The sequence below is a fragment of the Zea mays genome, chromosome 5 (genome assembly GCF_902167145.1).
Source record: "Zea mays cultivar B73 chromosome 5, Zm-B73-REFERENCE-NAM-5.0, whole genome shotgun sequence".
Classification (NCBI taxonomy): Eukaryota; Viridiplantae; Streptophyta; class Magnoliopsida; order Poales; family Poaceae; genus Zea; species Zea mays.
In genome coordinates this window covers 37,912,030-37,926,056 of record NC_050100.1, presented here as the reverse complement: position 1 = coordinate 37,926,056, position 14,027 = coordinate 37,912,030, and the positions used below count along the sequence as shown (strand labels likewise).

General features: G+C 49.8%; 1 protein-coding gene across 1 annotated transcript in view; it reads right to left on the bottom strand.

Moving 5' to 3' along the window:
- Positions 1–14,027, bottom strand: part of LOC103626243 (protein OPAQUE1-like) — an 87,780-nt gene that overhangs the window by 31,288 nt on the left and 42,465 nt on the right. The window contains exon 19 of the mRNA XM_008646644.2: positions 6,713–6,890. Within this exon, the coding sequence (XP_008644866.1) occupies positions 6,713–6,890 (178 nt within the window). The remainder of the gene's footprint in view (positions 1–6,712; positions 6,891–14,027) is intronic.

The window sequence follows — 14,027 nt, the reverse complement described above, 5'->3', positions numbered from 1 at the left end:
TAGTAGGCTAGATAGCCGTACTATTAAGAGGGGTCAATGACTTAGATCTGTGTAAAACTTAGTGCCTCATAGAGCATCAAGTAGTTGCATTTGCATGAGGACTAACAGCGCTTCTCATTTCGTGAGTTAAAAGTTCATTCAAGAGCATGTTTGAAATTTGAGAAGTCTTGGTCGCGCGGACTGTCCGGCCCTTGGGGGCGGACCGTCCGCGATCCTCCAGAGGGTCCGAAGTCTGACCATTTGTGTTGGCACTGTGTTCTATTGCACTGCGGACCGTCCGGGCCTTAGGGCCGGACCGTCCGCAGTCCTGACCAGAGAAAGGTAGCTTCGGGTCTGTCCCTGAATTATAGGCGGACGGTCCGCCTGTGAGGCGCGGACGGTCCGCATGTGTCTAACTCGTTTTTGAACAGGGACTGTGTGTTTTTATCGATTTGTACTACGGACTGTCCGGGTGACAAGTCCGGACAGTACTGCCTCAGGTCGCGGACCGTCCGGGAATTATAGCCGGACGGTCCGCACGTGTTAACTCCGTTTGACCCGAGGCTCGGGTGTTTGAATCTGCCAGGTCGCGGACGGTCCGGGCTTGAAGGGCGGACAGTCCGGACACACCTTTTGAGACAGCTCTGACATGTTTCAACGGTCATTATAGCCGTTATGTTGTACGGCGGACCGTCCGGCCCTAGGGCGCGGACGGTCCGCGTGTGCGCAGAATTGCCCCCCTTTGCACATAACGGTTGGATTTAGATGGGGGGCTATAAATAGAAGGGTAGCTCGTGTGTGAGAGCTCTCTTAGCCATTCCTTGAACACATTGAGCTCATTTGTGATCCTCCAACTCACTCTCTCACACTCTTTGCTTGAGATTGCATTCTAGTGAGAGATTGAGGGTTCCTAGTGCATTTGCATCATTTGGTGATCCTTGAGGCACTAGGTGGTACACCGAGCAAGCGTCGTTGGCTTGTTACTCTTGGAGGTTGCCGCCTCCTAGACGGCTCGGGTGATTGTCTCCGTCGAGCTCTCCAAGAAGATTGTGGAGAAGTCGCGGTGTTGATTGTGAGGGGTTCGCGCCTACCTCGCCGGAGCGGCAAAGGTGACATTAGTGGAATCGAGGTATTGAGTGATTTCTTGTCCACTTGGCTCAAAGATCAAGTCGTGTCTTGATAGAGGAGCAAGTGAGAGCTTGAAGTCCACCTCAACGTGGATTAGGGGTGATCGGCAAATCACCGATACCACGGGATAAATTTCGGTGTCTATTCCTTCTAGCATTACTTATTGCCTTGCAATTGATTAGTGTTTTGCTTATTGTTCTTCAAAGTATTCAATCTCCGTAGTTGTCTTTCATACATTGTTTACTTATTGACACTAGTAAATTTATTCCCCTTGTTGTATTGATTAAATTTACTTAGTATTGTTGTTTTTAGTCAAAACCGTCTATTCACCCCCCCTCTAGCCGGTGTCCTAGATCCTACAGCCCCGTCGACCGGCTGATCCTGGCAGCTGATACGACCTGCACTCCTCCGGACGCATCCCCTGTGCCCTCCTCCGTTCGCGCTGCCCTCGCCGACCCCCATTGGCGTCGTGCTATGGAGGAGGAGTACGCGGCCCTCTTGGCCAACCACACCTGGGACCTGGTGCCGCGTCCACCAGGCACCAACGTGGTCACCGGCAAGTGGCTATTTCGCCACAAGCTGACCTCGGACGGCTCCCTCGACCGCTACAAGGCCCGTTGGGTCCTTCGGGGCTTCACCCAGCGCCCTGGAGTGGACTACGACGAGACCTTCAGCCTCGTCGTCAAGTTCGCCACTGTTCGCGCCGTCCTCTCCCTCGCCCTCTCCCGCGACTGGGCGATCCACCAGCTCGACGTCAAGAATGCCTTCCTCCATGGCACTCTGACGGAGACTGTCTACTGCAGCCAGCCCACCGGCTTCGTCGATACTGACCGTCCGGATCTGGTCTGCCGGCTGAACCGGTCCCTGTACGGCCTCAAGCAGGCGCCACGGGCATGGTACAGTCGCTTCGCCTCCTACCTGGCCTCCATCGGCTTCGTCGAGGCCAAGTCGGACACGTCCCTGTTCATCTACCGGCGCGGCGACGACACCGTCTACCTCCTGCTCTACGTCGACGACATTGTGCTCACGGCATCCACCGCCGACCTTCTTCACCGCACGATCGTCGCCCTTCAGCGGGAATTCGCCATGAAGGACCTGGGGCCCCTACACCACTTCCTCGTCATCACCGCCGAGCGCCGGCCTCAGGGTCTCTTCCTCCACCAACGCCAGTACGCCATCGACATCCTGGAGCGGGCTGGCATGTCTGACTGCAAGCCTTGCTCCACGCCTGTCGACACCCAGGCGAAGCTCTCTGAGGACGACGGGCCTCCGGTCGCCGACGCGACGTCCTACCGGAGCCTGACCGGCGCGCTCCAGTACCTCACCTTCTCCAGGCCCGACATCGCTTACGCCGTCCAGCAGGTGTGCCTGCATATGCACACTCCGCGGGAGCCCCATCTCACTGCGCTCAAGCGGATTCTGCGCTACCTCCGCGGCTCCATCGACTACGGCCTCCTACTCCGCCCATCCCCGACGTCGGAGCTCGTGGTCTACACCGACGATGACTGGGCTGGCTGTCCCGACACGCGTCGGTCCACCTCCGGCTACGTCGTGTTCCTGGGCGCCAACCTCGTCTCTTGGGCCGCCAAGAGGCAGCCCGTCGTCTCTCGCTCCAGCGCTGAGGCCGAGTACCGTGCCATGGCCAACGGTGTGGCAGAGGCCTCCTGGCTGCGCCAGCTCCTCCACGAGCTCCACAGTCCTCTCCAGCGCGCCACTCTCGTCTACTGCGACAACGTCAGTGCGGTCTACCTCTCCACCAACCCCGTGCAGCATCAGCGCACGAAGCACGTCGAGATCGACCTACACTTCGTCCGCGAGCGTGTCGCTGCCGGTGACGTTCGGGTTCTCAGCATCCCCACCACGCTGCAGTTCGCCGACATCTTCACCAAGGGACTACCGTCGAGTGTATTCTTAGACTTTCGTTCCAGTCTAAACATCTGTACAGGATAGAGTTGTGACTGCGGGGGGTGTTAGACTACCCATCTAGGATTCTAGGGTTTGGGGTATTCCCCATGTAATTACCTCTCACCCCTCACTGTAATGGGCCTGGCCCAGTTACTAAGTCTATTAATACTACTCCCCATCCCTGGTTAAGGGTATGAGTTTGTATTCCAACACTCCCCTATGTGGTACCGTCAAACATGATTTGCACTGAGTAAACAATAAATGTGGTACTGTTAATTGTTGTTTACAGCCCATTCATACACGATTGATGGGATGGAAACCGAACCTAACGTCGATGACCTCGATCGACCCTTCGTAAACTTGCCTCTAGGACATGACTAACCATCATGCCTGATTGCAGGGCCTGGCCAAACCGAAGACTTCGACAGGCTCACCCCAAGCGGGGCCTTCGCTCCAGTTACTACCGACCACCATGCGAAGGCAGGAGCCCACCAGGGGAGCTCAGGGGGCTCCCCACGAATGAAGACCTCCAGCATGGCGGCTAGGCGAAGGCCCAAACGCGGAGAGCAAGGTCGAGGACTTCGTTACCCACGACGGTTCGGAAAACCCCGACATGGATCATCCTACGCTTGGTACGAGGGGTCCCAAGACGCAAAGGCCCCACGATATGGATGGACCAGGAGAAGTAGTCCCCACCGGTTAGTGCAATCAGTGGGTAGACATTTAGGTGTGCCTGCCCACCGGACATCACCTCGCTGTAATTACCCCGTTACGCGGAATATTCCAAGGATGTAGTAGGTAACCGGGGATATGAATGTATTTTGGGCCACCAACCCTCGGTTGCCCTAAAAATACTCCCGTCCTGTAGCTGGACGGGACACACACAACAAGAAGCTACAGTTCACCTACCTAATGTTTTGTCGTTCATTGTTTCATTCATCCGCTCCCGAGTGTTGGGGCCCACTTGTCAGGACCCAATATTTGGCGCCAACCGTTTGTGTCACGAAGGCCAATCCCACAATGCCTCCCAAGAAAAATAACATCCGGGCCAACTCCTCACCCAAGGATAGGCAACGATGGCGGCCCTCGTCGCTAGCACCAAAAAGGTAAGGTGGTCTTTGTCGACGACATCCTATAGCCATCCACTAACAACATTCCCCAAGCCACCGCCGAACCAGAAGGTGAAAACCACCAACCCCCCAAACAAAAACGGTTGTCATCCCCTGTGCCAAGCGCCCACACCTCCAGCTCCAAGACCCCAAATGACGCGCCACTCAACCCACATAGCCATCCCTACAAGGCCAAAATATGGCCATACTTGACGAGGAACATGTCACCAATTCCCCCAGGCTTCGCACCAACAACATGTCACCATCTCCACTCGCTAGGGATACCCACCTCAGATTACGACGAAGACCTACAAGACGACGTAGACCTCAACATCAATACAGAGGAACAACTACTCACAAGCCTTCGCATGCGCAACAGCAACCTCCAGAAGCAAAGGGACACTTTCATAGCCAAAAAACAACACAACGAAGTCCAGGCCAAGGTCCAATACCTTATCCAGCAGAAAAAGGAGCGCCCGAGGGCCCTCGAACGAGAAATTCCAGAGCTTCAGACTCAGCAACTACCATCTCACCTTTCACACCATAGATAAGGACAGGACAACTTCGAAGAAACCAGACAGACTCCACACCAAGACACCTTCCAGGCCTTCAACTTCACCGACGAAAGGTACCCTCTGTCAGCCAGGCTACAGGCGACACCCTGGCCCCGCAATTATAGAGCAGGAAATTGGCCCAAATACAACAGTAAAGCTAACCCTTTGCAATTCATCATGGGCTAATAGGTGGCAGTAGTCCTCGTCCGAAGGAGACGACAATGCAATGACAGAGTAATTCATAATCGCCTCGAAGGCCTACTCTGACATGGTACATCAGGCTGCCATCGTTATCAATCGACTCATGGGCAGCCCTTCGAGAGAAATTCCTACTCAACTTTCAGGGATACAGACCATAGACCGATGCCCTCATGGAGCTATCCTTATGCCAGCAACCAGAGAAGGAATCTTCGTGACTACTATAACAAATTTCTATCACTCAAATCTCAGTTGTCGTCGATCGAAGACGAAATCGCTATCCATTATGCCATCAGCGCCGCGCATAGGCCACGTATACAATCATTGCACCTGTGACACCCCAAACGTCCCTCCAAGAGTTGTACCAACTCTTCGAAAAGTATGCTAAGGTCCAACTTCGAAGACAAGAGAGCCCCCGCACTATCGTAAGATTGAGGCGCTGTGTAAGCCAAGGGAGCCCTCACACTCAACAAACTCCAAACCATGGCCCAGAAATCAACAGCCTCTGCCCCCAAATCAAAAGCAACAAGTGCACAGCATTGTCAACCAGCAGCAGCTTGAGGACCCCCTCATTTCTATGATCAAAATCAGCAGCCAGCCAGTGGGGCAGGGGACGCAATCGCGGCCCCATGCATGAGTGCAAGCCATACTGTGTTTTTCACGGTGAAGATGTCGGACACTCAACCAAAGACTGTCGCACTAGGAGGCCAAAGAAAAATGGTTGAAAGGCCAGCAAGGCCGCTACCTAAGCAGGTAGCGAAGGCAAGGGCTCAGGGGGGCTCCCCACGAATGAAGACCTCCACCATGGCGGTCAGGCGAAGGCCCAGACGCGGAGAGCAAGGTCGAGGACTTCGTCACCCATGAGGGTTCGCAAGACCCCTACGTGGATCACCCTACGCTTGGTACTGGGGTCCTAAGACGCGAAGGCCCCACGATAGCGAAGGCCCAGGAGAAGTAGTCCCCACCAGGCCTTCAATCCACTGTGGGCCGCCCCGGAGGCCCCACCGGTCAGTGCAATCAGTGGGTAGACATTTGGGCACCACGCTGTAATTACCCCGTTGCGCGTAATATTCCAAGTATGTAGTAGGTAACCGGGGGAATGAATGTATTTTGGGCCACCAACCCTCGGTTGCCCTATAAACCCGTCCTGTAGTTGGACAGGACACACACAACGAGACAATATAGTTCCCCTACCTAACGTTTTGTCGTTCATTGTGTCATTCGTCCGCCTCCGAGTGTTGAGGCCCACTTGTCAGGACATAACACCGGTCTTTCCGGATTTCTTGATAAAACAGTAAATGTGGTACTGTAAAACATGATTTGCACTGAGCAATCTTATGTGGCTGCCTCATTAGTCTTATCTATTAAGGCCCATGTGGCCCATATTACCTGTACCTATATATTCAACCAAGTCCTAAGCACTAATTATTCTCTCTGTAATTCAAGGTTAGTAACATTATCGACCAAACATCAAATTCTGTTTTTGTGGCGTACCACAGTTTAGGCATGGTGTGTTGTGGCTGGGAACCAAACCCTAAATGTTTAACCTACTAGTCCTTAGAATATTATTTGGCTATACAAAAGATAAAGTAATAAGTTATTAATGGATTCTACACAATAATATTTTGTTAAAGTACGGAGCAATAAGATTTCTCCTAATATGTTTTAAAAAGCTCATGAAATAAACATAATATGATACTGCAGGTTAGTTATAACATAAAAAATGCATATTCGTGCGAAAAGCTGAGGTTAGACTCAAGAAAATTTAGGACCTGTTTTGTTTACCCCCAACTAATATTAAATTGTAAAGTATGAAAACCACAGAAAGCTCCAACATACCTCGGCAAAATATTTGGATAGAAATAGAAGCTTTCCTTGTTGAAAGAAATTTCTTGCGCACAGTAAAGGTTCGAAAGTGACTCTGCACAATCCTCACAGCATTGTCCAGAATCTCACCACGTCTAGAGTCCAACACAGCTATCTGACCAGCCCGAAGAAAAACTTTTGTTCTGCCAAGCTGAAGAATACAATTAGACACAAAATAGGTATACATCATTAAATTGTATTTCCATGAAACTAGTTCATAATAATGCCCCTTCCAAGTGGTGTTTCTGTGCTTCCCCATCACAACAGGGCTGCAAAAAAATTAATGCCCTTGAAGGGGCAAGTAAGAATAAACAACCCTTCAATTTAGCTTCAAGTTTTAAAACTCAAACGTTAGACATAGAAGCACCTCTCATCATATGTAACCTGTGTAACAAGTTTTTTCCTGAGCGGCAAAAACAGTAGGGGTATGCATCCTATGTGCCTAGGGATGGCAACAGGGAATGGCTTCCCATACCCGTCCCCGTGGGAAGAAAACTCCCCGTCCTGTGAACGCTCATGAGGGAGTTTTTTCTTCCATCCCCGTCCCCATCAGGGAATTTATCCCCGCGAGAAATATGTCCCCGCTAGGAAGTACAATATTTAGAGATAGATTTAAATTCATCAACATAACCTTTTAGTCCCAAGAAAGTTGGGGTAGGCTAGAGATAGATTTAAATTGATTATAACAAATTAATACAAATTTAACAAACAAGATTTAAAATTATAAGAGACATCTACTTTAGGTGGTGATCTACATTTCTTTTTTGATTATGATTAGTTTCAAGACATGAGAAGTAACTTATGTTCTTAAGATCTTAGAAACAATACAATACAAAACGTCAAAAATAGAGAAGGCAAAAACACAGAAAAAGGCAACTAGAGAACTCATAAGTATTAGGCAGATATATGTGGTCGATCTGGGTCTAGGCCTTGCGGCCAGCACATGTAGCTGCCCTGCGTTGGGTACCTATGATACCGATGCATTTGTAGGAAAGGTATACCAGAGAAGGAATCGCCAGGAACAAAGGAAACAGCAGACAAGGAATAAAAGAGACAGCAGATAAGTTTCTATATTTAGTCAGTCAGCATATAAGGAATAAAAGAGACAGCACATAAGTTTCTATATTTAGTCAGTTTGTTTTCTAGCAAGTTGAGAGTGATATGATTTGTTTCTATATTAACCTGGGCTCAGTCTATAAGAGACCAGGGGTAGCTTGTACTAGGGATTATCAAAAGAAGAAATAAATCTCCTAGTCTTAGGAGGTTACCTGGGGCGCACTGGAGGAACTCTCCAGCGTCCAGAACGCCACCAGGAATCCTCCTCCCCCTTCCCACTCCTATTTCCTGCGTTCTTGTCCACAACCTCCTACTGAGCCTCCATCGAAAGCAGGGAGTCCGCATCATTTGGTATCAGAGACAGCCAGCGCCATGACTTCCGAGTCCGGCACTGGACAGAATCCTGATGGGCGTGGACTCGCTTGACTCCCTACGCCAAATCCTTGATCACCAAACCCAAAAGTCCGGCACTGGACAGAATCCTGATGGGCGTGGACTCGCTGACTCCCTACGCCAAATCCTTGATCACCAAACCCAAATGCTAGCCCAAATCACCACCATCAACACACGCCTCGAATCTCATGATCGTCGCCTTGCCCGCGTGGAAATTCCACCCACGGAGGAAGCATCTTCAGGGGTTCCAAAATCCCCCAACGACGGCGGCCGCTTCAAGGAGGGGCTGCGCGGCGGCGGCGGCGGGGATGGCCCCTTCCGTCGGGAGGACAGCTCACATTGGCCCAGGCCCAATTTTCCGTCCTATGACGGTGAATCGGACCCCCTGGCGTGGCTGACAAAATGTGATATCTACTTCCGCGGCATGAGGACACTGCGCGAGGAACGGGTCTGGATGGCGTCCCTGCACCTCGACGGAGTTGCCGCTGAATGGTACTACACCATCGAGCGCGACTACGGCGACATTACCTGGGGCCGTTTCTCCGAATTGATCAATCTTAGGTTCGGCCCCCCACTGCGCATGAATGGCCTCGCTGACCTCAAGGATCTCTATCGCACTGGAACAGTGGATGATTATACACGTCAATTTTCCTTGTTGCTTGCCGTTGTGACAATCTTTCACAGCGTCAACAGACCAACCTCTTCACCGCTGGCTTGGGTGAGCCATTGAGGACAGACGTCGAACTCCAAGGGCCAACTAATTTGCAGTCAGCAATCAACCTTGCTCGAGCATATGAGCGTCGCATGGAGCTGGCTGTAAGCACACACTCCACGGCGCGCCCTGCAGCCCGTGGCGTGAGTACGCCTATTAAATCAGTTGTTGGCAACCAACGCCCTCGGTTCAAGCGTCTTTCCAGTGAAGAATTAGCAGCAAAGCGGGCTAGTGGTGAGTGCTACCATTGTACTGAAAAGTATACTGCCGATCACAGATGTGCAAACAAAGGGGTTTTCTTGCTGGAATTAACAGAAGATGATGAGGGTGGTGAAACATTGGATGATGTTGGCATCTCTCTCCATGCTCTCACCGGTATTGATATTGGCACTACCATGAAACTTTCTGTTTGTTTGTATGGCCGTCAGTTAGTGGCCCTCGTGGACACTGGTTCGACACATTCCTTCATCAATGATTCTGTGGTCAGTCAGCTGCAGCTTCAAGTTGAACCTCGTCCAGGTCTGACGGTGAAGGTGGCCAACGGAGATCGGGTAACTACTGCGGGTGTGTGCACTCAACTGCCTCTGGTTATTGGAGAAGCTGATTTCTCGATATCCTTCTATACCCTACCACTGGATGGATTTGACATTGTATTAGGTGTCCATTGGCTTCGCACTCTCGGAACAATTTTGTGGAATTTTGAGGCCCTCTCCATGTCATTCTTATATCGAGGCAGTAACATTCAGTGGACTGGAATTGGTGCTCTGCCACCATAGTGTGCAGCTTTAGCATCAGGAGGTGATCTCATGGAGGCTTTGCTCCATTCCTTTGAGGATATTTTCAGGGAACCTCACGGCCTCCCTCCATCTCGCCGCCATGACCACAAGATCAGATTACTGCCCGGTACTCCACCTGTGGCAGTACGACCATATCGGTACCCTCAATTGTTGAAGGATGAAATAGAGCAGCAGTGTGACGCTATGTTACAGCAAGGTATCATTAGAGAATGCACCTCCGCTTTTTCATCCCCAGTGCTTCTTGTGAAAAAGTTTGATGGTTCCTGGAGGTTTTGTGTGGATTATCGCGCCCTTAATGACAAAACAGTAAAGGACAAATTTCCAATCCCAGTGGTCGATGAATTATTGGATGAACTCCGTGGTGCTGTATTCTTTACCAAGTTAGATTTAAGAAGTGGCTACCATCAAGTACGCATGTACCCAGCAGATGTGGAAAAAACAGCGTTCCGCACCCATCGTGGCCATTTTGAGTTCCTTGTCATGCCCTTTGGGCTCACTAACGCCCCATCTACATTTCAGAGCTTGATGAATGACATATTGAAACCATTTATCAGAAAGTTCGTGCTGGTATTTTTTGATGATATCCTCATTTACAGTAATAGCTGGACAGCCCATCTGCAGCATGTCAAGTTGGTTCTACAGACCCTCCGTGACCATCAACTAGCCCTGAAACGCTCCAAATGCTTGTTCGGGGCTGCTACAGTAGCCTATTTCGGACATATCATATCTGCAACAGGGGTCGCCATGGATCCCGACAAAGTTTCTGCTGTGGAAACCTGGCCACTTCCTAATAGTTTGCGAGCTCTCAGAGGATTTTTGGGACTAACCGGATATTATCAGAAGTTTATTGCTGGATATGGAACAATAGCAGCACCTCTCACCGCCTTATTGAAAAGGGAGTCTTTCCATTGGACACCGGAAGCAGCCGAGGCTTTTACATTGCTCAAACAAACCCTCATCACAACACCATTTGTGCAGATGCCAGACTTCACTCGTCACTTTATTGTTGATAGTGATGCTTCTGGAGTTGGGTTTGGGGCTGTCTTACATCAAGGTGAGGGCGCCATAGCTTTCTTCAGTAGGCCAGTAGCCCCTCATCATCAAAAGCTGCCAGCATATGAACGGGAATTGATTGGCTTGGTTAAAGCTGTCAGGTATTGGCGTCCATATCTCTGGGGCGACCGTTCACAGTTCAGACTGATCACTACAGCTTGAAATTCATCCTAGACCAACGTTATCCACCATCCCTCAACATACATGGGTCAGCAAATTATTTGGGTATGACATGACAGTTGAGTACAAGCCAGGCAAACTCAATGGAGCTGCTGATGCGTTGTCTCGCAGAGATGAAGTCCTGCAGAACCTACACAGTATTTCCACCCCCACATTTGCTCTGTTTGACACTCTACGGGCTGAGATGGGATCGCGGTGGCGCTCAGGCAACAGTTGGTGGCTGGAACTGCGAAGGAAGGGTGGTCCGAGGTTGATGGTCTCTTACTGTTCAAGGGAAAATTTTTTGTGCCAGATGCCTCATCCATGTGGCCCCTGTTGTTAGCTTCAGTTCATGAAGAAGGCCACGAGGGCATCGAAAAGTCCCTCAACCGCTGGAGGGCTTCCTTCCATAGTCCCCTTGCTGCCAGCCGCATAAGAGATTTTGTCAAGGGCTGTTCAGTCTGTCAACGTAATAAGTCCGAACACCTTCATCCGGCAGGTTTGTTACAACCACTTCCGGTTCCTTCAGGGGTTTGGAGCGATATAGCCATGGATTTCGTGGAGGGGTTTCCAAAGGTTGGAGGCAAATCAGTTATTCTTACCGTGGTGGACCGCTTCTCAAAGTATGCTCATTTCGTGCCTCTCAGCCATCCCTATACAGCATCTTCGGTAGCTAAGGCTTTCTTTGATCATATTGCTCGTCACCATGGTATTCCTTGCTCCATCGTCAGTGATCGTGATCCAGTTTTCACTAGTACATTTTGGACTGAGCTGTTCACCAGGACAGGGGTCAAGTTGCAGATGAGTTCAGCGTTCCACCCACAGTCTGATGGCCAATCTGAAGTTACTAACCGGATCATCTTGATGTACTTGCGATGCTTAGCTGGGGATCGACCCCACACATGGTTACAGTGGTTGTCCTAGGCGGAGTACTGTTATAACACTTCATTTCAAACAGCCCTTCGTTGTTCACCATTTCGAGTTGTGTATGGACGAGACCCTCCAGCTATTATCTCTTACCAACCGGGACTTTCCCCTGTAGCTGCTATTGACACTCAGTTACAAGATCGGGATGAATTTTTAGCTCAGATCAAGGAACGCCTCATACAGGCTCAGCTCACAATGAAACAATTCCAGGATAAGTCTCGAAGGGAAGTGCAGTTCACTACCGGGGATTGGGTGTGGGTTCGACTGCAACAGCGTACAACTTTAGGAATCACACCAGCCGCCTACTCTAAGCTTGGGCCTCGCTTCTATGGTCCCTATCAGGTTCTGGAGGAAATTGGGACAGTATCTTACAGGCTTGCCCTGCCATCTCACGCCCGCATCCATAATGTGTTTCATGTCTCTTTACTAAAGAAATATACTGGGGCTCCCCCGGCTGCAATAGTTCCTCTACCCCCAATATTACATGGCAGAGTCCTACCTCAGCCTGAGAAGGTTACTAAGGCACGCAAGAACTGAGGCGTGTGGGACTGCTCGTGCAATGGCTGGGACAATCAGCAGCTGATGCAACTTGGGTTCAGCTGGAGGACTTTCGTCGCCGTTTTCCTGGTGTCCAGGTCGCGGACGACCTGTTTTTGGGGGAGGGGGGAAATGATACCGATGCATTTGTAGGAAAGGTATACCAGAGAAGGAATCGCCAGGAATAAAGGAAACATCAGATAAGGAATAAAAGAGACAACAGATAAGTTTCTATATTTAGTCAGTCAGCATATAAGGAATAAAAGAGACAGCAGATAAGTTTCTATATTTAGTCAGTCTGTTTTCTAGCAAGTTGAGAGTGATATGATTTGTTTCTATATTAACCTGGGCTCAGTCTATAAGAGACCAAGGGTAGCTTGTACTAGGGATTATCAAAAGAAGAAATAAATCTCCTAGTCTTAGGAGGTTACCTGGGGCGCACTGGAGGAACTCTCCAGCGTCCAGAACGCCACCAGGAATCCTCCTCCCCCTTCCCACTCCTATTTCCTGCGTTCTTGTCCACAACCTCCTACTGAGCCTCCATCGAAAGCAGGGAGTCCGCATCAACCTAACTACCTATCGAACAATAGTGTAGATTGAGTTGTTTATGGTAGAGAGGTTGGTTGTGTTTCCATGAAAGAGAAGTATGTAGTGTGTTAGGGTGGACGCACTAACCAGTTCAACCCAAAAGCTTAAGCTATTAGAAGGTAGACAATCCACTTATACACTTCAACACCTCTCACGTGCAGCCAGAGAGAAAAGCGTAGACGTGGAACTAAAGCCTCTGCCAGGATTCGAACTCGAGACCACTGGCTTTGATACCATGTTAGAGTTCACCCACTAACCAGTTCAACCCAAAAGTTTAAGCTAGTAGGAGAAGGTATGCAATCCACTTATACACTTCAACATAGTGTATAGTAGATCGATTGGGTGGCTTATGGAAAACAGGGAAACCTATGATATCTTTGTCATATACAACTCAATCTACACTGTTGTCGAATAAAAACCTAACATAGGGTTGTTAAGCCCATTAGGCCTATCCTATTACTAAGGCCTATTGGCCTTTATATATACTACAGTCCCTACGGACAGATTATCATTCATCAATCCTAACGTTAGTAACATGGTAACAGAGCAGGTTAGTATTAGGATCACCTAATTCCAGCAAAATTTCATGGTCGTTGTTGCGGCCTGATTTCTCGCCGCGGTCACGACTGTCTTCACGCACAAGTGTTCGCTTCTCCGCGTCGCGCGCACGTCCTTCGCTGACATCCGGTCCTCCGTGTTCAAACCCGCGGTCGCCCTCATCAAGATTTTCATCCGTGCCTCCCATCCCATCGTGTGCGAGACGGTCCTGCTAAGCGAGTGCTTCCATGGTTCACACCCTATTTTCTACTCCTATTAATTTTTTTGCGTTGACTTTGTGACGAATTTTTATCTGATAATTTTCGCCATTTATTGACCTCGAAGGGTATGCTTGCTCAACTTTCTTATCCTCGTGCTTATGCACAAAACGACGTTGCTGAACGCAAACATCGTCATGTCATAGAGACTACATGAACTCTTTTGATATCATCTGTTGTTCCTTCACATTTTAGGAGTGAAGCTGCTTCTACGGCGGTCTATCTCATCAATAGACAATTGTCATCAAAAC